This window comes from Agelaius phoeniceus, chromosome 36, assembly GCF_051311805.1.
Source record: "Agelaius phoeniceus isolate bAgePho1 chromosome 36, bAgePho1.hap1, whole genome shotgun sequence".
NCBI classification, from domain to species: Eukaryota; Metazoa; Chordata; class Aves; order Passeriformes; family Icteridae; genus Agelaius; species Agelaius phoeniceus.
Window position 1 is genome coordinate 2,574,381 of NC_135300.1, and position 22,481 is coordinate 2,596,861.

General features: G+C 49.9%; 1 protein-coding gene and 2 long non-coding RNA genes across 4 annotated transcripts; all 3 read left to right on the plus strand.

Annotated features, from left to right (window-relative positions):
* Window positions 1-2,454: 2,454 nt before the first annotated feature.
* LOC143696558 (uncharacterized) lies at window positions 2,455-11,678 on the plus strand. Its single transcript, XR_013185968.1, has 4 exons — window positions 2,455-2,534; window positions 8,101-8,200; window positions 10,678-10,799; window positions 11,028-11,678. It is a non-coding gene; the product is annotated as an uncharacterized LOC143696558 (long non-coding RNA).
* A 1,196-nt stretch (window positions 11,679-12,874) lies between these two features.
* On the plus strand, window positions 12,875-15,452 carry LOC143696560 (uncharacterized). Its single transcript, XR_013185970.1, has 4 exons — window positions 12,875-13,302; window positions 13,381-13,422; window positions 13,503-13,609; window positions 15,369-15,452. It is a non-coding gene; the product is annotated as an uncharacterized LOC143696560 (long non-coding RNA).
* Window positions 15,453-15,531: 79 nt separating this feature from the next.
* Window positions 15,532-21,427, plus strand: LOC129134115 (uncharacterized). Of its 2 annotated transcripts, none has more exons than XR_013185950.1 (11): window positions 15,532-16,614; window positions 16,693-16,734; window positions 16,815-16,921; window positions 17,005-17,085; window positions 17,163-18,249; window positions 18,326-18,367; window positions 18,464-18,507; window positions 18,608-18,651; window positions 18,733-18,773; window positions 18,855-20,392; window positions 20,996-21,427. XR_013185950.1 is itself a non-coding variant. In XM_077193057.1 (11 exons), the coding sequence occupies exons 5-10, from the start codon at window positions 18,187-18,189 to the stop codon at window positions 19,051-19,053; spliced, it is 411 nt and encodes a 136-aa protein (XP_077049172.1). In that variant the 5' UTR covers window positions 15,532-16,614; window positions 16,693-16,734; window positions 16,815-16,921; window positions 17,005-17,085; window positions 17,163-18,186; the 3' UTR covers window positions 19,054-20,392; window positions 20,996-21,427. The 2 variants fall into 2 exon arrangements, 1 of the variants encoding a protein (XP_077049172.1); XM_077193057.1 differs by having other exon boundaries at window positions 17,163-18,227.
* The last annotated feature ends 1,054 nt before the right edge of the window (window positions 21,428-22,481 follow it).

Sequence of the window (22,481 nt, forward strand, 5' to 3'; positions counted from 1 at the left end):
CGCCTGCAGCATCCCAGAGACGGACTAACCAATGAATTATGGATTCATCAGGTCGTTGGGTGTAATCCTTCCGTAAGCCACGAAGGTCCTTCAGGGAAAAGGACTCAATATTGGCTTCTGGTCTTGCACCTGCTGCTTTGACTCCTGATTTTATGTCAGGAGGCATTGAGGTTCTTTCTGCTGCATCATCATCATCATCATCCACTGGTTGATTGGTCCTGTCCGTGCATTTCCCACTTCTAGTACTGGTAGCAACAGCCATTGGTTTAGCTGCTGGCTCAGGCTCACTGGCTGGTTTGGCTGCTGGCTTTGAGCCTGTGGTGTTGGCTGCAGCCTGAGTGACTGGGATAGCTGCTGATTTATCTCCCTGCCCCCCTGCCTCTGTCTGCTGTCCTACAGTCTCCAACAGAGTGTGATAAGCATATGCCAGGGCCCAGCTCACTGCAATGACCTTTCTCTCCTTAGGCTCATCCTGGTATTTCTCTTTCAGATATTTCCCCACCTCAGCTGGGTTCTGAATTTGTTTATGGGGAAAATCCCAGACTATAGGGTCGGAGAATTCCTTCAGGATTTGGCCCATTTCCTGCCATTTCCCACACCACTCAGGATGTTTCACACCTGGGTCTACTCCTGAGTCAGGGGTCTCATCAGCCCGTCTAGAAATCTCAGCCCTCATTCTGGAGAAACAGCAGACTGTATAGAAGAAAGTTACCAGATTGAATACAAGAAAGATGGTTTCTCTAACATTCAGGGGAAACTGAACATCCTTTACTACTGATGCAACCGATTCATAGGAGAAGGAGGAAAGCAAAGGCTGAAAAGCCTCATTCCCTGCTGCTCCTCCTCTAACAAACTGGACGAATAACCATTGCCAAGAACCATTCATACCTGGAGCAGACCCCAACATGTTTATAAACTTCTTGCACATCATTGCCATCAAGCCCAGCAGGATAGCTATTCTGGTCACTGCCCCTCTGCTGTAAAAACTACATATGAGGGACAATACTAGAACTATTTCAGGATAGAAAAATAAACCTAGGGACCACAGAGGTATTAAAATCTCGAAAACCCTAGGGACCAGAAGCACATGCAAGCCTTCACCCCAACACTCATCATGAATTCAAAAAGCATGGCTATTAACTGCATCAAACAAACAGAGAGTAATGGCAACCAAAATACCCTCAAAACAGGGTTTTTCCACTCACTCTCTCAAGCCCAGCGTTGGGCACCAAGATTTTGTCGAGGTTTAGGGCAAATTTGGAGGAGAATTTCCAAATTAGGGCTCCTCCAGTAAGCAAACCCACACAGCCCCTCCCCCCAACCGGTTCGGGAAGGATTCCTCGGAGAGGAGTGGAAAGAACCTGTTTATTTAACAAGCACAGCACCCCCCAGCACACAAAAGGAACAATACCAGATGGCACCGCTCTGAAAAAGATGAAAAATTCAGAAAGTCTCTCTTGGGGGGTGGTCACTCTGTTCTCAGTCCCTCCGGCGCTGGGGCAGCTGCTGCAGGCCAGAAGGTGCAGGATCTTGGTGTTTCTCAGGTCCCAGTCCGGAGCAGGTTCAAAATGATCAGAAAAAGGAAAGGAGAAACCGTCCAGGAAGAAATTGGACAGTTTAGCTAAACTAGCCAATGAGCAAAAGCAAGCAGAAGCGAAGCAAGCAAGAGCGAGAGAGCAAAAGCAAAAAGCAAAAGCAGCAAAAGCAAAAGTTGCAGTCTCTGTGTCCCGCCAGGCTGATAAGAAAACCAAAACAAAACTTTCCCTCTTCAGAGCCGGTCTTAAAGGTACAGAACATAATATCCAACATTCACAGAACACATGAATGGGGATACAAGCATCATAACGTCACCCTAGGACATCCCTTTATGCCATTCTTTTTGGATTTTTATCTTCTATAGCTTTTCTCCCGTATTCTTAGGAAGAATCAGGAGAGGGCTTTCTTTTACCTGAACTTTTAGTGTTTCGATAAGGTGATTCCTTTAGAGAGTTCCGCTGAGCAGCCGGAGCTGTGGTTACCAAGGGAACGGAGCTCAGGGCAGGACGGGGGAACTCGGCACAGCTCAGGGTCTGGATGCTCCAAAGGCGGGGTCTGCAGGGGGAATCGCCCGAGGGGATCGGCACAGCTCAGGGTCTGGATCCTCCAAAGGCGGGGTCTGCAGCCGGGATCGTCCCAGGGGCTGTTCCAGTGCAGACCGAGCTGCAGCGTGGATCGGCCCCACGTGGCTCACGGCGGCTGATCCGGCAGAGACCAAGCCGGCGACTGACCCCGGCTGCAGCGGCGGGAGCCGAGCAGAGTCAGGGCAGCCGGGGATGGGACAGACGGGACGCCCCCTCGGTGCGGTCAGCGCGGTACCCACGGTGCACACGGCAGGACGGACCCCCCGCCCCTTCCGCCAGCACGGCCAGCGGAGCGGCCGCGGGCCAGGCGGCCGGGACCAGGACAGACGGGCCGGGACAGACGGACTGTGCCGGAGCCGGCACAGGGGCTGGGGCAGCCGCGAACGAGTGGAGGAACAAACGGGAATGGATGAGGTAATATTTCGTTCCCAGCCTTATACTTTCACCGTTTTTCTTTTATTGCCTTTAAAAATGTTATTCTCTTACAATCTCCCTCCTGCCCAGCATGTGGCATATCCTTTTTTTTTTTCCTGGATTAAACGGTTTTTACAAATAAATCCAGAGCTTACCAAAGCCAACTTCTGCTTGGATACTTCGAAATGGTCGACGAGTTAACTCATGACCTTCTCATGTTGTTTTTCTCACCACCATTTTATTTATCCTTTGGCAAATTATACATCTTTCAGTTACTTGTGTTCCTACTCCAAAAATCGCAATGCATCCATAGTTCCTTAAAAAAAATGATCGCACAAAGCCTGAGTATCCCACTGGGCGTTTTGATACATGTCCTCTGCTATTCCCTAGTAAGCATTTTATTATCTGTCTTCCATCATGATGTTTCTATTTCCCCCATTTATCTCTTTCGCCACCTATCTTGTTTTAATTCGCCTTTTTTTTTTTGCTTCCCTAAACTTTGGAATTTCCAATTTTTCCTCATTTGGAGTTAATATTAACTCTTTCAGCTCCATTTTCTGCTGCATCTTTAGCTTCCTGATCTGCCAAATTATTTCCGGGGTCTTTACCCTGCAAATGCCAACCCTTTGATCCAACATAAAAGAATTTCAAAAAAGAACTGTTCCCAAACAGCTCCAGAGTCCCCCCAGTGTTTGGGACAGATCTCTGACCCAAAAAGAGACACTAAACGCTGAAAATTCGTCAGCATTAATCCCAAATTAGAAAACTCACAAAAATCTTTCGATAATTTTCAACTAGCAGACTAGGATGAAGTCTGAGGCCAGATTTGCAAAGAAGAAAGTCTAAATCCTCTAGCTATGCCTGTGCCATTCAGCCAGCAAGCTGCCGGTCCTAGAACACGGGTGGCTATCCCACCTCCTGAGATAAAAGAATTGCAAAAAGCAATAAGGGATGTGGTATCTGCTCCCCATATTTTAAGCAACTGCTGAAAAGGACAGTCCTGGAAGGACATACACTCACACCAAATGACTGTAAAAATCTTGCTAGTGTAATTCTCACAGACTCACAATATACGCTATGGGAACTCAAATGGAAAAGACTGCTCACAGGGGTACTAGCCACTTATAGACAAAGTAACGATGCAGACCTTCGTACCCTTGTCATGTCTAAGCTGACTGGTGACCCTCCTGATGATCAGAATGATAATCGAGTGAATTTACCCAAAACAGCGTTAGATGACATTAAAAAGATAGCTCGCAGAGCCTTTTTGCAAATTCAGCCTGCAGGAAGTTTTGAAAAAGCCTATAATCTGATTAGGCAAGACTCGTCTGAACCATTTACCATATTTGTGGGCCGGGTAACGCAAGGAGCAGAAAGACAATGCGGCGATGATATAGCTTGCCCAATAATGATACGGGACATTATTGAAAATAATGGCAATGCAGAATGTTATCAAAGCCCTAGGAAAAGACAAACCCACAGTGCCTGAAATGATGGATGCCTGTAACAAAATTGGGAGTCCACAGCAAGTGGCAATTATCCAGGCAAATGAACTTGGAAAAACTCTAGGAGAAAAAATTGAAAGGGCTCTTACAGCTCAAGCAGCGCAAGCAGTCGCACAGGCAGCACAAACAGAAGCTTTACCTGTCAATCAACCAAAGACGAATGTCTGGGTTGCTTTAGCCAGGTCTGCAGGCTCTGATACCATCTGTCTATCTGACACAAGCCCTGACAAACCTTTTTCAACCTGTCTAGTTGGAGTACCTTTCCCAAAGGGTTTTGATAATGTTACTCCTGATAAATATTGGCCATATGATGATCATCACGTATCTCCAACTCCCAGCCAGAAACACCAAACTTATATTGATAATTCTAAAGCTGATAAAATTCAAGAGCTAGAAATCCTAGGCTCATTAACTATGGATATCTGTTACTTCTTTCATTTCCTAGGAGAAGACGGCCCTCATTTGAAGGTCACCCCATATCACCCAGCTTATAGCAATATGACTTCTCGTCTCCATCCGTCCCGACCGTGCTACCCCCCAATGCTCCTACAGGTAAAAACTCACTCACTAGCAGGAAAAATCCTTCCAATGCATTTTTTCTATTATTATTCTCTGAGTGTCCAACTTCTTTTGCTAAATTTCTACAGAGTTGAGCTCAAATTACCATTTCTGACCAGTGCAGAGACAAATGATGAAACATTCCTGAGTTATTCTTACTCTTCATCTTATGGAAGTACCAGCCAGCACTAAATTTGCATGATCTAACCAAAGTAGACATTTCACAGAAAAGCACTTTCTATAGCAATATTGAAAAACTATAGATTGAGGTAAAACCATCAAGTTTCTGCCTTCACTGGTGCAAAGTCACATGTTGTTTGAAGAGCATCCCACTGAATTTTCTAAAGATGTGTGAATGTGTCATCTGGACCACAGGAGATAAAGCAGGGTTAAAACACTGAGCAAAACTGAAGTTAACAAAACCAAGGTTCATCAACCTTGCAATAGAAGCTTGCAGAAACCTTTCAAGGCTCATCCAATAAAGCCCCGTGGCACTTTGTTCTTCCCCCTCCTCCCAAATCTCCATCCGTGTGAGCCAGCATCAGCAGGGAATTTTGCAGGGAAGCTTGCCAGATAAAATAGCTATATCATCTGCCATTAGTTTTAGAGAGTTCTTCAAAAATAGGTTAAAAATTATTTTATCGATTATTTTTTAGCTGTGTCCTAAGTTAGGGATGGGCCGAGTCTTGTGTCTTTGTCTCACAGAAAGGTGGTTCACATGTCCTTTAATATCATATGTGCAAATATTTCCAATCTGCATTCTGCCTTATCAGAAGGCTAATTAATTGCTTTATTATACTATATTACATTACATCTAAACCCAATCCGCTAAGTACTCAACCCCGCACACAACTCATGACTGTCACCCAAGAGTCCCGACACGCACACACACTTGGCCCCGACAGGAAACAAAACACCCTCACTTTGGGTAAACAATCTCCACGTTGCATTCTACTTCGGCACAAAGACAGGCACAGCACATGAGATAAGAATTGATTTTACTTCCTCTGAAGTTCAGAGAATGTGAATCCCAGAAATATTCTTGGGGAGAATTGTGCCTTGCTTTTCTCTGTGAAGAGAAATGCGGTGACAGGTGCACCCTTGCCTCCAGGGCAAAGAATCAGGGAATGGTTTGGGTGGGAAGGGACCTTGAGGTTTATCTTTGATTTATGCAACACTTCAACAGGCAAGAGGGGTTCATCTGCTTCAGAGCTGCTTGCTTTTCTCACACCTTTCAGAAGCAAAGCCTGAAGCAAACCCTCCCGAGTTGCCCTATCGACCAGGGGACCCCTCAGCACTCGGTGATGCTGCCAGCAAAACCTCAAACTTTTACTCACACAGGGACGAGGCCGTGCACTTGGTCGTAACCCAGATTCTCTTTTTCCCACAGAATCCTCGAACTTCCTTTGTTCTCTCTACAGGCCTTTTTGTAAGCACACCGATTAACAGACTACACAAGTTTCACCAGCAGACTTCAGCTACATCCAAAATTGGTTTCTACCCCAAGTAAAATTTCCAACCCCCTGTCTCACCTGAGATGTTTGGAATTTTAGGAGGTGGCAGCCCACTCGAGATCAAAGGTCCCGGGCAGGGTGCAGGCCCACGGACAGAGATGCCATCCCTTTTCCACGGGAAACAAACCTCATCACCCCAGTTCCCTTACATCAGTTTGCCGAAGACGTTCACCGCTCCCAGGTCACTCAGAGTTCTCGTTGGCTGCAGACTGGGTCTTGGAGTTACGGAGTTACGCCTCCTCCTAACACTCACCTCCCCACCTCAGCCCCCTGCTGCTGCGTCCCCTTCTCCGCCCCTAACCCTACTCCATTTTCCAGCCCGCCCTTGCTCCATCCCTCACACTCTGCCCTTAACCCGTCCCACCACACTTCCCGCTCCATCCGTTACTTCACCCACCGCCCACCCGTGAGTCCCCTGCAGCAGCACGCAGGAGCCCGAACCCTCGGAGGACGGCGCAGCTCTCGCAGCAGGACAACACCCAGGCGAGACAGGCAGGGACAACGTCTGTGGGCTGCAGGGTGTCACAAGGGGCTGCGGGCTGAGGGGAGGGGGCTGGAGGGTGACACAGAGGATGGGGGGAGCTGAGAGGCAGAAGGGGGCTTTAGGAGCAACTGGGGGGCTCCAGGGTGGCACAGAGATGCTGAGAGGCTGGGAGCGGGGAACTTGAGGGTGACAAGAAAAGGGTGAGGGGGAGCAGATGCCTTGAGGGGCAAAGTGGGGGCTGCTTGAGGGTGACAGGTGAACCAGCCCTCACACCACCCCTAACCTTACCCTAAAAACCACCCCTAACCAGGTGGAGAGTGCACAGTGGAGGCCAGGGGGCCAAGGGACAATGTCAGAGGTCTCGGGGTGGCACACAGACATTGCGGGCTGAGGGGCAAGGAGGGGGAGGCTTGACAGATGGAGAGCTCACACCGAGGGTTAGGGGTACAAAGGACACAGGGTACCAGGTAGGGTTAGGGTACAGGGGCAGCAGCCCTCAACCCAACCCCAAGGTCACCCTAAAGAGCACCCCTAGGACCCCAGTTTTCCCCAACAGCAGCACAAGGCAGTAACCCCAATGCTGGGACAGCCCCAGAAGTCTCCCAGCAGCTGCAGGCAGCAACTCTAATAAAAAGGTAGCAATGATGTTTGTGGTCTAGAGAGTGACAAGTAGGAGTTGGGGGCTGAGCAGTTTTTTAGGGGTTTTTTTTAGGGTTTTTCTCATGGCTTTAAAAGGATATTTTAGGGCTTTTTTGGAGGAGTTTTCCAGGAAGTTTCTGGGAACATTGAGGATACTTTTAGGGCTTTTAAAAGATTTTGTTAGGGTATTTTAAGGGCTTTCGTAGTACTTTTAAGAATTGTTTGGGGGGGGTTTTGGATGTTCTTGGGGTTTTTTAGGACTATTGAGGGTATGTGGAGGACTTTTTAGGGCTAGGGTATTTTTAGGGTTTTTGAGGGAATTTTTAGGCTTTTTTAGGGTCTTATCAGGGCATTTTAAGGATTGTTGGGGTATTTTAAGAGCTCTTTTTGGACTATTTAGGGTATATTTAGGGATTTCTAAAGGTTCTTTGGGGATTTTTAGGGGTTTTTTAAAAGTATTGTATTTCCAGTGTATTCTAACAGCATTCTGAGACTATTTTTAGGTTTTCATGGGGTTTTTAGGACATTTTGAAGATTAGGGGGTTCTCAGGGAATTTTTAGGGAATTTTTAGGGTTTTTCATGGCACAACACATGGAGGCTGAGGGGCAGCTTGAGGGGCACTGTGGGGGCTTGAGGGTGACAGAGGCTGGGAGCTGAGGGAGGAACAGGGAGAGGGGACAGTGGGTGACACACAGGAGCTGAGGGCTGGGGGGCAGAGGGACCGGTTGAGGGGTAAAGGGAGAGGGCTTGAGGGCTGGACAGTCCAGTGGAGATCAGGGGTACAGGGTACAGCGGTACCACCCCTCACCCCAGCCCTAACCTCAGCCGAAGCAGCCCCCCTAAAAACAGCCTTTTCCCCCAACAGCAGCACAACCCAGCAACCCTAACAGCGAGACCAGACAGCAACCCTCACACAGCAGCACAATGACAGAACCCTCAGAGGACAACAGACCCACTGCAAAAAGGTAGGGACGACATCTGTGGGCTAGACAGCAAGAGATAGAGTTCGGAGACTGAGCATGTCTTTGTGAGGCTTTTTTTCCGGGAGTTTTAAAGGTATTTAGGGGATTTTGGAAGGGACTTTTCTGGGACTTCTTAGGGTATTGTTGGGGCTTTTTCAAAGCCATTTTATGAGTCTTTATAGCATATTTGGAAGATTACGGTCAGGGTCAGAGGAAACACCCTCAGAAAAGGCAGAGGTTTAGGACTGCAGCAGAATGCTTGAAAAAGGGGCCAGCGGCGGCACAGCGGGTTGGGTCCCACGCTGCCAGTCCGAAGGTTGTAAGTTTTAGACCCAGCTAAGTTGTTGTGGTTAGGGTTAGATGCTCTCAGCTTTGGTCTGGGAGAACTTCTGCACAGAAAAACTCACCCCCCGCGTCACCCGACGCCAGTTTGCAGGAGGTGCTCGGCACTGCCAGGGCAGCCCGAGTTCTCGGCGGGGGCAGCTTTGCTCCCGGAGAAATCCTGCGCCGGCCCTCTTCCCCATAAAGCCAAACTCACCCCCGCTGCGCGTCGACGTCCGTTCGCAGGAGGCACGTGGCCCTCCAAGGGCGGCGAGAGTTCTCGGCGTCGGCAGCCGCGGTCCGTGAGAAATCGTTCTCTGCGGTTTTGGTGGCCGAATCGCAGTTTCGGCCACGGGCACACAGAGAGGAAAGACGGTTAATTTCCTTAGAAAGGAAAGTCTGGCAGCCCATGGTTTAAGGGGCAGACGAAGGGCTGTGCAGGGGAAGGAACTCCTCACAGGACCTTTCTTCACCTCAAGCCCACTCCAAGGTCTAGCAGCCCCCGTGCGCCCAGCTGCTTTCAGAGGGTTACCCAGGCACACCCGCACAGGGAGCCGCTAGTCCAGAGGGGCTAACAGGGGCATCCCAAGGGTCCCTCCAGGAACTTCGGTCGGAGCATCCAGCACGGACTAGGGAGCAGCCGGACCCACCCGGGCACGGAGCATCACTTTGAGAAAATGCCAAGGGAAGAGCCCTTTTGCCAAGGGGCAGCATCTGAGCAGGCCAGGCAGCATGTGGGGTTCCAGGAGAGGGCTTTCAACTTTCCCCTTTTACTGTGTCAGTCCCTCCCCAGAGCCCCCAGACCCTCCACAGCACTGCCAGAAAGGAGAGGGGTTATTAGGAGAAAAAGGGTTTAGAAAAAAGGGAAAAGGCTTCCTTTTCCTTTATTTTTTGTGTTCCAACTGGGAGGGACTCTGCTTCCCCTGCAATTTTAGTGGTCTCAGTTGAAAGAATCCCTGCCTTTTCTATGCTGTCAGGGGTGTTAATTGACAGGGAGTCCTCATTTGCTATTATTCCCCAGTCTAAATAGAAGGGGAAAATCTTGACAATGTTTCTTATGGGTTTGAATTAAGGGTAGCCACCCCCTTTTTATTGTCCTGAGGCCTAAATTGAGGAAGAAGCCCAGCTGTACCCTCCATCTTAAGAGTTTGAACTGAGGGAAAAATCCCTCTTTTTTCATCCCTGGAGAGATTTAAAGAGAGAGGAAAACCCTTCTTTTTCCCAGAACTTAAGGAGAATAAATTAAAGAACAGAAGCTATTTATTTGCCATTGTATTAGTTTCAGTAGAGGTAACTGCCCCATTTCCTCTGTTTAAGGGGTGCACTGGAAGGAAGCTCTGCTTTTTTTCAGCATTTTAAGTGTTTAAAACTACATTTCACGGCCCTTCTTTCTGTGCCGTAGCACCAAGTATCTCAGAGCAGGGTGAGCCTGGCATGCACTTAACCCTTACACTGCCTGGGAAGCTTTTATTTGTCTTATTTTTACTTACAATGTAGTTAGGCCTAATTAGAGGCCCCAAGGAGACTTAGACAATTTTCTCCACCCAGCTTAGTCACACGTGAAATACTACTTAATAGCCACTAAGGAATAATTATGAAAGTTAACAGCAAATTACCAATTTATCTAGTTATGCTGTCTAAACAGAAACTTTTATTTCTTACCAGTTTTCTGCCCTTTTGCTCCAAATAGTTGTTGCAAAAAAAGAAAGCGCTGTTATTTTTATGAAGAGTTTTCTTCTATAACAAGCCCTTTGCTCCCCTTGAAATCAAATCAGAGAAGCCAAACACCTGCAGGCACTCTGAGGGTTTTTATACCCGGTGGGATTGGCCCCCTCCCTTTTCCTGGGTGCCATGGGAACGAGAGGCGGGCACCATCAGGGGTATATTAACCCCAGCCTTTGCCCAGGGCCTTCATTCCCCCTCTGGGAGGTGCTGGGATCAGAGCTCTCCTCTCATTTCAGGTAAGAGGCTCTTTCAGCTTATTTCTAGCAGGTGTTTCTGGGCATCTAAAGCAACAGAGGCTTTGAAGATACTGTGAAGAAAACAGCATAGAATACAGGGAGTATTTAAGTTCACAATTTTGGGTTTTGTGTTTAGGGGTGGTAAAGTACATTTGTAATTTCTGGTTTTGTTCTTATATTGTTTTGTATTTTATTTAGGAGGAGCGCAGCTTCCAGAGGCTCCAGGTTGTGTCAATTACAACACTTTTTTCAGCAGATTCATCGTGTCACAAGAGGGATCTGCCCAGCGTCCAAGATGATGTTTGAGGTTGAGGCTTCAGGTGAGTTGAGGATTGTGACTAGGAGAGGGAGGCTGAGCAGGTATCTAGTTAGGAGTTATTGTTGGGGGGGTGGTTTTGAAGGCAGCAGGGTGAGAAAGGGGGATTATTTGAAACCCCACCCCAAGGCTTTTCAGAAGCTGAGCAGAGGCATTCACACATCTTACAGCACACAAGGTCACCCACTGCACTCACAGGAATGCCATTTCACTTTGCCTTTCTCTAACCCAGGTGCCACTCATAATAATGGCCACAGCCTTGGAATCAGGATGAAGCTGGAGCCTGAAGGAGCCAGGCACACTCAGGAGAGGGCAAGTAGCTGACTCGCTGGGATTTGGCCCACATAACTCTGTACTCATACTTTGGTTTTGTTTTTCTTTATTGTAGCTGACCGAGAGGCTAACAGGCAATCACGGGGCCCTCTGAGGCAGACTCATTTCAGGTGCAACGTGGATCCTCATCACCGATCATCCAAAAGATAAGTCTGGGCCACGGCCTGGAGATGGGACAATGGGAGAGTAGCAGGTTGGGAGTTCCTGGGACAAATTTAAAAATTAGCAGAGGGAAAAGCAATCTCCTCCAAGGGGCCTCTTAGGACAGCTAAAGGGAGAGGCTCTACTTTTGATGGCAGCTTTCAGGCGGGCAGCGCAGAACAGTTCCGGTCCACGTCGTGTTGTCCGGCGTACCGTGTTACCTAGTGTGTCTTTGGGGTCCCTTTTGCCTTTTCCCCTCGAGACCCTCACCACAAGCATGATGTGTTGTGTTTGTTGTCCCCCTGTTTGTCACGTTCCGTGTCACGGGTGTCCGCACATATTTGTGCCGGAGCTGCCCTGCCCTGCCCTGCTGCATAGCCTGCTGCAAGAGGACAAGTCCCAGGGACTTGCAGTTTGTGGGGTGTTGCCAGACTCTAGATGATATTCCTAGATAGACAGGAGATGTTTGGAGGTGTGAAGTTATCCTGCAGCCCTTTGACTTTTGTCCTCACTTTCTTTCAGACGCAGAAGGATAAAATCCAGGGCAAAATCCATCCACCCACCCCGAGTGAGGAGGTTCCCCCGAGCAGGTCAGGCACTGTTTGTCTCTGCAGGGGGAGTGTAAGGTGTGACTCTGTTACAGCACTGTTCTTTTTCTTTTTAGGAGGTAAAGCTGGATATCGGCAGTCAAGGTGAGGTGGGCAAGGTGAGCATTGAGTAGGGTACAGAAGCAGTTGTTATTGCTCCAGTCTCACTTTCCAGTGCAACTCTAAGCATCCGTTCCTGTTTTTTCATCAGCCTCGGAGTGCGGCCGAAGGGTGCGGCCCCAGGAGCCGGGCATTCTTGGGAAAACAGTGAGTGGCAGAATTGTTGGGTTTTGGCCAGTGTGCTGCAGAGATTGTGCATTGATATTTGGATTTCTTTCATGTAGCTGACTGAGAAACAACAGGAAGCTGTTGAACAACAGTGCCAGCAAGAACTTCCCAGATGTTGAGGCTGCCTTCTTTTGCACCTGACACGGACCTGCATCCCCAGATGTCTGAGAGATAAGTAGAGGGCTACAACCCAGAGAGGGGAGGAAAGCGGGGCGCAGGGTAGGGACCCACCGGGAGGGGTTTTTGAGTCCCCTTTGGAGATGGGGGTGTCCATGAAGCGGCCCCTTAGGCCCCATAAAAGCAAAGCCTGACTTTGGATCTCAGTGCTGAGGTGAGCAGGGCAGAGCAGTCCCGGTGTGTATCATGTCACTTGTCTTTTGTGTATTATGTGTGTTTGCATGTGTCATGTCCTTTGCCTTAGGCCTTGGAGGGGCCTGTCAGAAACCCTGGCATCATTGTTAGCATCTGTGATCTCTGCATTCCTTGACCTGGCAGCCAGGCCATAGAACTTTGGCCTCAGGAGCTCAGACAGGCATCAGACTCTCTTGTCTCTTTAGAAGCATCCGGTCAGGTGTCTTTTCAGGTCTTGTTCTGAGCTGTATGGGCAGCTCTGCCCCGCCAGGATCCATTGTGGTGGAGTAGGACTTGAAAGAACGTGAGGGCAGGCAGAGGCTTCTGGCCGTAGGATTCTTGGGCATCCATCTTTGCAGTTCTTGGAATAAATCATTTGGTTAGCATCTTGTTCCTCCAGGTTTCTCTGAGCCTCATTAGCTCACCATCGGTCTCCCCTTGCTCATCTCATTTGGCATCTTCTCGGTCCTTACAGTCATCCTGCTTGCCCAGAGATTTCTGTCCGTGTTGTGTCCCCGTTGTCTGTCACGTCCTGTCCTGTGTCACGGGTGTCTGCACACACATTTGTGCTGGAGCTGCTCTGCCCTGCCGCATAGCCTGGTGCAATAGGAGAAGTCCGGGGGACTTGAAAGTTGTAATGTGGGCTGTCCTTGGACAGTAGATGCCATTCCTAGATTGACCTGACGTGTTTGCAGCTTTTGAGTTATCCTGCAGGTTTTTGACATATGTTCTAACTCTCTTTCAGGTGCAGATGCATTGCATCCATGGCCGAGCCCCCATCCTGGGTGAGGGGGTTCCCCTGAGCAGGTCAGTCACCATTTGTCTGTGCAGGGGGAGTGTCAAGGGTGACCCTGTTACAGCGATGTTTTTTGTCTTTATTTTTAGGAAGTAAATCTGGATCCCAGCAGTCAAGTTCAGGAGAGCAAGGTGATCAGTAGCCTTTCTTGTTGCTGAGGTCTCAATTCCTGGGGCAAGTCTAAGTCTCCATTCTCGTTTTTGTGCCTTAGGGAATCCACTCGGAGCACGCCAGGCTCCCCTCCCCAGCGGCCGATGGACCGGGTTTGCCGCTCTCATGGGCCCTGTGTGCCGGGTCAGGAACCGCCGAGGAGCTGCGGTGAGTCGGGGAAGTAGGGAGGAGGAGCGAGGGTCCCCTCAGGTTTCAGCCATGCCAAATCACCTCATCTCCTCTTAACCCAGGCACCCCCTGTGACGGCCTCGGTCTCCGAGCGTGCCCGAAGCGTGCGGCCCGAGCAGCCGAACGTTCTTAGGAGCAGGGTGAGTAGCAGACTTGTGGGGTTTTGGCCGGTGGGCTGCCAAGATCGGGCACTGATGTTTGGTTTTCTTTAATACAGCTGTCTGAGAGACACCAGCCCCGTGCCAGCAGGACCTTCCCAGCTGACGAGGTGGCCTTTCTTCACACCCGAGACCGGCATCCCCAGCTGTGCGAGAGATAAGTAGAGGGCCATGACCCACAGAGGGGATGAAAGCAGGGGGCTGGTTTGGGAATTACTGGGAGGGGTTTTTGAGTCCACTTAGGAGGTGGGGGGTGTTCATGAAGCAGCCCCTTAGGCCCCATAAAAGCAAAGCCTGACTTTGGATCTCAGTGCTGAGGTGCGCAGGGCAGAGCAGTCCCGGTGTGTATTGTGTCACTTGTCTTTTGTGTGTTATGTGTTGTTTGGATATGTCATGTCCTTTACCTTAGGCCTTGGAGGGGCCTGTGAGAAACCCTGGAATCATTGTTAGCATCTGTGATCTCTGCATTCCTCGGCCTGGCAGCCAGGCCATAGAACTTTGGACTCGGGATCTCAGACAGGCATCAGACTCTCTTGTCTCTTTAGAAGCATCTGGTCAGGTGTCTTTTCAGGTCTTGTTCTGAGCTGTATGGACAGCTGTGCCCCGCCAGGATCCATTATGGCGGAGTAGGACTTGAAAGAACATGAGGGCAGGTAGAGGCTTCTGGCCGTAGGATTCTTGGGCATCCATCTTTGCAGTTCTTGGAATAAATCATTCGCTTAGCATCTTGTTCCTCCAGGTTTCTCTGAGCCTCATCAGCTCACCATCGGTCTCACCTCGGTCATCTCATTTGGCATCTTCTCGGTCCTTGCAGTCATTTTCCTTGCCCAGAGATTTCTGTCTGTGTTGTGTCCCCGTTGTCTGTCACGTCCTGTCCTGTGTCACGGGTGTGTGCACACACATTTGTGCCGGAGCTGCTCTGCCCTGCCACATAGCCTGGTGCAATAGGAGAAGTCCTGGGGACTTGAAGTTTGTAATGTGGGGTGTAGTTGGACTCTAGATGGACACAAGATATCTGGAGCTCTTAAGTTATCCTGCAGCCCTTTGACTCTTGTCCTGACTTTTTTTTCAGATTCAGATGGATTAAATGTGTGCCAGAGGGCCCCATCCCGGGTGAGTGGTTTCCCCCGAGCAGGTGAGGCACCATTTGTCTCTGCAGCAGAAGTGTATGTGGTGACTCTGTTACAGCTCTGTTCTTTGTCTTTCTTTTTAGGAAGTAAATCTGGATACCAGCAGTCAAGGTGAGCAGTGGAGAGAAGTAGCTGTTATTGCTCCGGTCTCAGTTTCTGGTGCTGCTCTAAGCTTCCATTCTCGTTTGTACGCTTTAGGCAATCCACTCGGAGCCTGCCAACCCCCCCGTCACCAGCCGGCCGATGCACCGGGTTCCCTGCACGTGTGAGCCCTGTGGACGCATTACAGGACCTGGTGATGAAACCCTGAACTTTTCTATTTAAAGGTGCCATCCGGGGGGCCTTGGGCACCTGCCAAGGAGTTGTGGTGAGTAGGGGAAGTAGGCAGGAGGAGCGAGGGTCCCCTCAGGTTTCAGCCATGCCAAATCACCTCATCTCCTCTTAACCCAGGCACCCCCTGTGACGACGGCCTCGGTCTCCGAGCGTGCCCGAAGCGTGCGGCCCAAGCAGCTGAGCGTTCTTAGGAGCAGGGTGAGTAGCAGACTTGTGGGGTTTTGGCCGGTGGACTGCCGAGATCAGGCACTGATGTTTGGGTTTCTTTAATACAGCTGTGTGAGATACACCAGCCCGGTGCCAGCAGGAGCTTCCCGGCTGACGAGGTGGCCTTTCTTCGCACCCGAGACCGGCATCCCCAGCTGTGCGAGAGATAAGTAGAGGGCTACGACCCACAGAGGGGATGAAAGCAGGGTGCTGGTTTGGGAATTACTGGGAGGGGTTTTTTAGTCCCCTTTGGAGGTGGGGGTGTTCATGAAGCGGCCCCTTAGGCCCCCTAAAAGCAAAGCCTGACTTTGGATCTCAGTGCTGAGGTGCGCAGGGCAGAGCAGTCCCGGTGTGTATCGTGTCACTTGTCTTTTGTGTATTATGTGTTGTTTGGATATGTCATGTCTTTTACCTTAGGCCTTGGAGGGGCCTGTGAGAAACCCTGGCATCATTGTTAGCATCTGTGATCTCTGCATTCCTCGGCCTGGCAGCCAGGCCATAGAACTTTGGGCTCAGGAGCTCAGACAGGCATCAGACTCTCTTGTCTCTTTAGAAGCATCCGGTCAGGTGTCTTTTCAGGTCTTGTTCTGAGCTGTATGGACAGCTGTGCCCCGCCAGGATCCATTATGGCGGACTAGGACTTGAAAGGATGTGAGGGCAGGTAGAGGCTTCTGGCCGTAGGATTCTCGGCCATCCATCTTTGCAGTTCTTGGAATAAATCATTCAATTTAGCATCTTGTTCCTCCAGGTTTCTCTGAGCCTCATCAGCTCACCATCGGTCTCCCCTCGGTCATCTCCTTTTGCATTCTCTCAGTCCTCGCAGCCATTTTCCTTGCCAGGAGATTTCTGTCCGTGTTGTGTCCCCGTTGTCTGTCACGTCCTGTCCTGTGTCACGGGTGTCTGCACACACATTTGTGCCGGAGCTGCTCTGCCCTGCCGCATAGCCCGGTGCAATAGGAGAAGTCCTGGGGACTTGAAATTTGTAATGTGGGGTGTAGTTGGACTGTAGATGCCATTCCTAGATTGACCTGAGGTGTTTGCAGCTTTTGAGTTATCCTGCAGGTTTTTGACATATGTTCTAACTCTCTTTCAGGTGCAGATGCATTGCACCTGTGGCAGAGCACCCCATCCTGGGTGAGGGGGTTCCCCTGAGCAGGTCAGTCACCATTTGTCTGTGCAGGGGGAGTGTCAAGGGTGACCCTGTTACAGCGCTGTTCTTTGTCTTTATTTTTAGGAAGTAAATCTGGATCCCAGCAGTCAAGTTCAGGAGAGCAAGGTGATCAGTAGCCTTTCTTGTTGCTGAGGTCTCAATTCCTGGGGCAAGTCTAAGTCTCCATTCTCGTTTTTGTGCCTTAGGCCATCCACTCGGAGCACGCCAGGCTCCCCTCCCCAGCGGCCGATGGACCGGGTTTGCCGCTCTCGCCAGCCCTGTGTGCCAGGTCAGGAACCGCCGAGGAGCTGCGGTGAGTAGGGGAAGTAGGGAGGAGGAGCGAGGGTCCCCTCAGGTTTCAGCCATGCCAAATCACCTCATCTCCTCTTAACCCAGGCACCCCCTGTGACGACGGCCTCGGTCTCCGAGCGTGCCCGAAGCGTGCGGCCCGAGCAGCTGAGCGTTCTTAGGAGCAGGGTGAGTAGCAGACTTGTGGGGTTTTGGCCGGTGGGCTGCCAAGATCGGGCACTGATGTTTGGTTTTCTTTAATACAGCTGTCCGAGAGACACCAGCCCGGTGCCAGCAGGACCTTCCCAGCTGACGAGGTGGCCTTTCTTCACACCCGAGACCGGCATCCCCAGTTGTGCGAGAGATAAGTAGAGGGCCATGACCCACAGAGGGGATGAAAGCAGGGGGCTGGTTTGGGAATTACTGGGAGGGGTTTTTGAGTCCACTTAGGAGGTGGGGGGTGTTCATGAAGTGGCCCCTTAGGCCCCCTAAAAGCAAAGCCTGACTTTGGATCTCAGTGCTGAGGTGCGCAGGGCAGAGCAGTCCCGGTGTGTATTGTGTCACTTGTCTTTTGTGTATTATGTGTTGTTTGGATATGTCATGTCCTTTACCTTAGGCCTTGGAGGGGCCTGTGAGAAACCCTGGCATCATTGTTAGCATCTGTGATCTCTGCATTCCTCGGCCTGGCACCCAGGCCATAGAACTTTGGACTCAGGAGCTCAGAGAGGCATCAGACTCTCTTGTCTCTTTAGAAGCATCCGGTCAGGTGTCTTTTCAGGTCTTGTTCTGAGCTGTACGGACAGCTGTGCCCCGCCAGGATCCATTATGGCGGAGTAGGACTTGAAAGAACGTGAGGGCAGGTAGAGGCTTCTGGCCGTAGGATTCTCGGGCATCCATCTTTGCAGTTCTTGGAATAAATCATTTGGTTAGCATCTTCTTCCTCCAGGTTTCTCTGAGCCTCATCAGCTCACCATCGGTCTCACCTCGGTCATCTCCTTTTGCATTCTCTCAGTCCTCGCAGCCATTTTCCTTGCCAGGAGCTTTCTGTCCGTGTTGTGTCCCCGTTGTCTGTCACGTCCTGTCCTGTGTCACGGGTGTCTGCACACACATTTGTGCTGGAGCTGCTCTGCCCTGCCGCATAGCCTGGTGCAATAGGAGAAGTCCTGGGGACTTGGAGTTTGTAATGTGGGTGTAGTTGGACTCTAGGTGGGATGTGTAGATGGACAGAAGATATCTGGAGCTCTTAAGTTATCCTGCAGCCCTTTGACTTTTGTCCTAACTTTCTTTCAGATGCAGACGGATAAAATCCAGGGCAGAGCCCCCCATCCCAGGTGAGGGGATTGCCCCGAGCAGGTCAGTCACTGTTTGTCTCTGCAGAGGAAGCATAAATGGTGGCTGTTACAGCATTGTTCTTTGTCACTCTTTTTAGGAGGTCAAGGCTGAGAGCAGCAGTCAAGGCTGAGTGGGCGAGGTGAGCATTGACTAGCATACAGAAGCAGTTGTTATTGCTGATGTCTCAGTTTTTGTGCAGCTCTAAGCATCTCCTCTTGTTTTTGTTTTCTTTTAGGTGGTCCACTTGCCATCTATCCTGGCCGAGCATATCCGTGCCAGGTGTGTGCAGGCTTAAGGTATTGGTGTGGCATCCTTGTCAGATTTGGGAGGTTGTGTTTTCACAGTATCTCAGCAAATTTTCTGCTTTGTTTCTTTGCAGGTGCTGTTGCTGCCCTAGGCACGCCAAGGAACAGAGGAGGGCAGGTGAGTCGGGGTTTAGGCAGGCTGACCCATAGGTGAGCGTTACACAGCAGCATGCTAAGCGTGTACCTTTTCTTTTCGCAGGTATCTTCTGGGCAGCCTCTGGAGTCAAATCAAGATTTGAGGTGAGCCGGGGCAGTGCTGCGGAGGAGTCCCAAGGATTACTCTCTTTCAGGGCAATAGTCAGGTTTTCTGTTTTGTCTCAGGTACCCAGAGGAGCCTCATAGCCAAAGCTTGGAAACGGCAGCACCGAAGCACACACAGAGAGCATCTCAATATCCACGTGCGACCGAGGATGGATTTCGTCCGCTCCTCTTCCAAAAGCTAAGTGTCGGGGCCAGCGGTTGGGAGAAGGGGAGAAACCTTTACTCTCACAGGAGGCAATTTGATGTCAGCTTAGCGTAGAGGTCTGTAGAGGGGCGGGCTCTCTGGAAGTAAAGGGAGAGGGTTTCTCCTCAGCCTCGCCAGAGCCTTTGCCGGGCAGGGCAGTTCCAACCCATCTCCACATTTTCGCGTACTTAGCGTCGTCCGCCTTCCTTGACTCGACATCGTCACGGATCTTTCCCCCGAGGAGCTCGCCTTCACGTCCGGAGCTACGGCCACGGTCACCCGGCAGTCGGCCTCCTTCTCTAGGCTCGGCGAGCCTCTCGAGCAACCTCTTAACTACTTCGGCACTAACTTCTTTTAACGAGTTCCATTTCATCATCACGTGCTCTTGTCATACGGCTTTCTTTCCTTTGGCATCATCAGCCTCTGGCTCATCTTGCGTTAGGAATCTCGGGTCCCTGCGGGGACAGTGCCAGGCAGTTGCCACTTGTCTCTGTGTTATGTCGTCCGTGTCTGTGTTATGTCGTCCGTGTCTGTGTTATGTCATCTGTGTCTGTGTTATGTCGTCCGTGTCTGTGTTATGTAGTCTGTCCATTGTCTTACGTGTCACAGGCCTTTGTTATGTCTCGATGCTTTATTGGCACTATTCCGTGCCACATCTCCCGTATTCTACTCACGTTCCTTTCCGGATATCCCTTATTCCGGCATCTTTACATTTTTACTCTTTGAGACAGGAATGTCTCAAAGGGACAAGATGTTCTCATCCATCTTCCTTCTCACTAGCGGCTTTGGTAGTGCCTTTTTTTCCACGCCATTCTCTTGGACTTCTGGAGGAAGCGTCTTACACCCTCCTCACGTGACTGCAGCAGTTCTATAGGTTCCATCTTCCCAAGGGGTATAGGGCTCAAGAATTCGTATCTTGCAGAGAGCTACCTCAAGTCCTGGCTTATACTGTATGTGCTTACACTGTTTGTACCTATGCTGGCTTATACTGTATGTACTTACATTGTGTGTACCTATGTTGGCTTATACTGTATGTACTTACTTACATTGTGTGTACCTATGTTGGCTTATACTGTATGTACTTACACTCCATGTACACTTGCACTGTATGCATCTGCTTTTATTGTGTATACTCATGTCGTACCACTTATGGTCGGAGCTTCCCTGCCCTGGCACATAGTCACAGTTAGGTAGAAGAGTTATAAAAACTTTACTGTTCCTCTGTCTTTTATGGGATTTTGGGTAGAAAACTTACTGGTCCAGAGTGGGGACAAGTCCTAGCTGTCAGCCACTCGTTGACCGCTTCCTGTTGTCTCACAGGTCCCCGAGGCTACTGATTTCCCCAGAATCTACCATTTGACGTCGAGGAGCGGCAGCCAGAAGAAGCGTGGAAGCGCGTTCTTCAGTGTCTCGAGTAAGAGCCGCAGGGAACGTTTAAATGGGGGGAGTGCGTGAGCGTGTGTGAGAGCACGTGTCTGTGTCTGTCTGCGTCTGCTCGTCTCTGCGTGTGTGAGCGCATGCTGACTGGATTTAACCGTATGTGTGACTTTTGCTTTTCATGTTTTTCAACTCATTTGTAAATTTAGAGTAAAAAATCCCTAGCCGGGTTCCCCCCGCCCCGCCGGCTGGGTTTTTTTTTTTCTTTTTTTTTTTCCCCCTGGCTGGTTTTTTTTCCCCGGTCCCGGTCGGTCAGCGAGGCGACGTTCATCGCCAGAGTTTGGGCGCGGACTGGCCAGGGACCGGGGTTCTTGTCGGGCAGGAGGATTTTTTGGAGGCTCCCGGGAACCACGTTCCCGAGGACCAATGATTGCTGGGGTGTAATTTAGCAGTTGTGAGGGGAGGGATGGTGAGTTTGTGTGTCATTTGAAGGGGGTGTTAATGGTAGATGAGTGCTGTTTTTTGTGTGCTTTTGTTGTTTTGGGTGTCCTGTAACAATAAATCCACATGTAATGGAAATAGAAAAAGGTTATCATCTTGTGTTAATATGTGTGTTGTGTTGTATTGCTCTGTATTGCAGGGTGAGCACAGGGTGAACTCTCTCCTCCTTGCTGTGACACCTGGGCTGGCAGGGATGACACAGTGACCTCGGCCGGCCGATGCTGCCTGTGCCATCACCTGGCACTGACGTGTTTGATGAAAATCCTTTTGCTGGGATTTTTCTCCTGAGAAGCCTCAGAACAGAAATGGAACCAATAACGATCTGCTGGCTGTGGAGTGTGGGCTGGAGATGGTTTAGCAACAGGGGCATCTTGGATTGGTCTCCTGTGCATTGTTTCTACTTGATGACCAATCATGGTCCAGCGGTGTTGGGGCTGTGAGCAGTCCCAGGTTTTTATTATTCATTCCTTTCCAGCTTTCTGATGTCTCCTTGCTCTTTTAGTATAGTTCTAATATCTGATTTTCTTTTAATATAATAGAGATCATAAAATAATATTTCAGCCTTCTGAAAGGTGGAGTCAAGATTCTCGTCTCCTCCCTTGTCCTGGGGACCCTCAAACACCACCACAATCAGCGGCTGAGCGGGTTTGTGCGAGCCTCTCAATAACCCTTGGCCGGTCCTGAGTCGGCAGACACTGGGGGGGGGCAGCCCCAACACGACCGACAGCGGGGAGACACCCTCTGTGCCCCGAGGGTACTGAGGGCACCTGGGCTGGGGGGAGACACTCTCTGTGCCCCAAGGGTACTGAGGGCACCTGGGCTGGTCGCCTTTGCAGCACAAGAGACACCAGACACAGCGGTAGAAGATAAAGGGCCAACTCTTAGCAGGGGTTTATCCAAGGTTTTATTAGGAGTCCCAAAGGAGCTCCTGCACCTCAGGGGGCCTCCTGCCGAGAGCCCTGGGAGATGTGCCAAGGTTACATTTAAAGGGAGGTGGAAACCAAAAGTAGATAACATCCTACCAACCATTAAGTGACCCTAAGGGATGGATGCTGGGGGATAGACATACAGGACAGCGTATGGGGCAAGGCTTGGGGGGCTGACCCCTGGCCTCTGGCTCATCACTCGATGACTTGGACCGAAACTTCTGGATGGAGGGGATGGGAGGCTGAGTGATTGACAGAGAGCCAGGGTGGGGGTTTGGGGATGATCTCATCCCAGGAGAGGGATAACACAGGTAAAGGGAGGGGGGTACAGTTTGGGATAAACCATTTGGGAAAAATATGGGGATACAAAACAAAATTACTTCAAAGTATTACAAAGTATAAAAATGCACTACAGCAGGTTTGGGCAGCACCAAATAAAATGTAATAAAATGCTTTAAAAATAGAAAAATTAAAAATAAAAATAAATAAAATAACAAAATTAATTAAAAACAAATAATAAAAAAACCCAAACTGTAAAGTGCTGTAAAGTGCTGTACAAGTTCCATAAAATGTAGTGCCGTAATGCAAGACCCTCAAACACCACCACAATCACCACCTTAAATTGGTCTGGGAAGCACCAAATAAAACAAAATAAAAAGCTTTAAAAATAGAAAAATATAAAAATTAAATAAAAAACAA

Coding starts and splice junctions, on each gene's coding strand:
- LOC129134115 (XM_077193057.1), top strand. CDS start 18,187: ATGCAGACGGATAAAATCCAGGGCAGAGCCCCCCATCCCAG. Junction 18,508..18,607: donor GCCGAGCATATCCGTGCCAG/GTGTGTGCAGGC, acceptor GTTTCTTTGCAG/GTGCTGTTGCTGCCCTAGGC. Junction 18,652..18,732: donor CAAGGAACAGAGGAGGGCAG/GTGAGTCGGGGT, acceptor TTCTTTTCGCAG/GTATCTTCTGGGCAGCCTCT.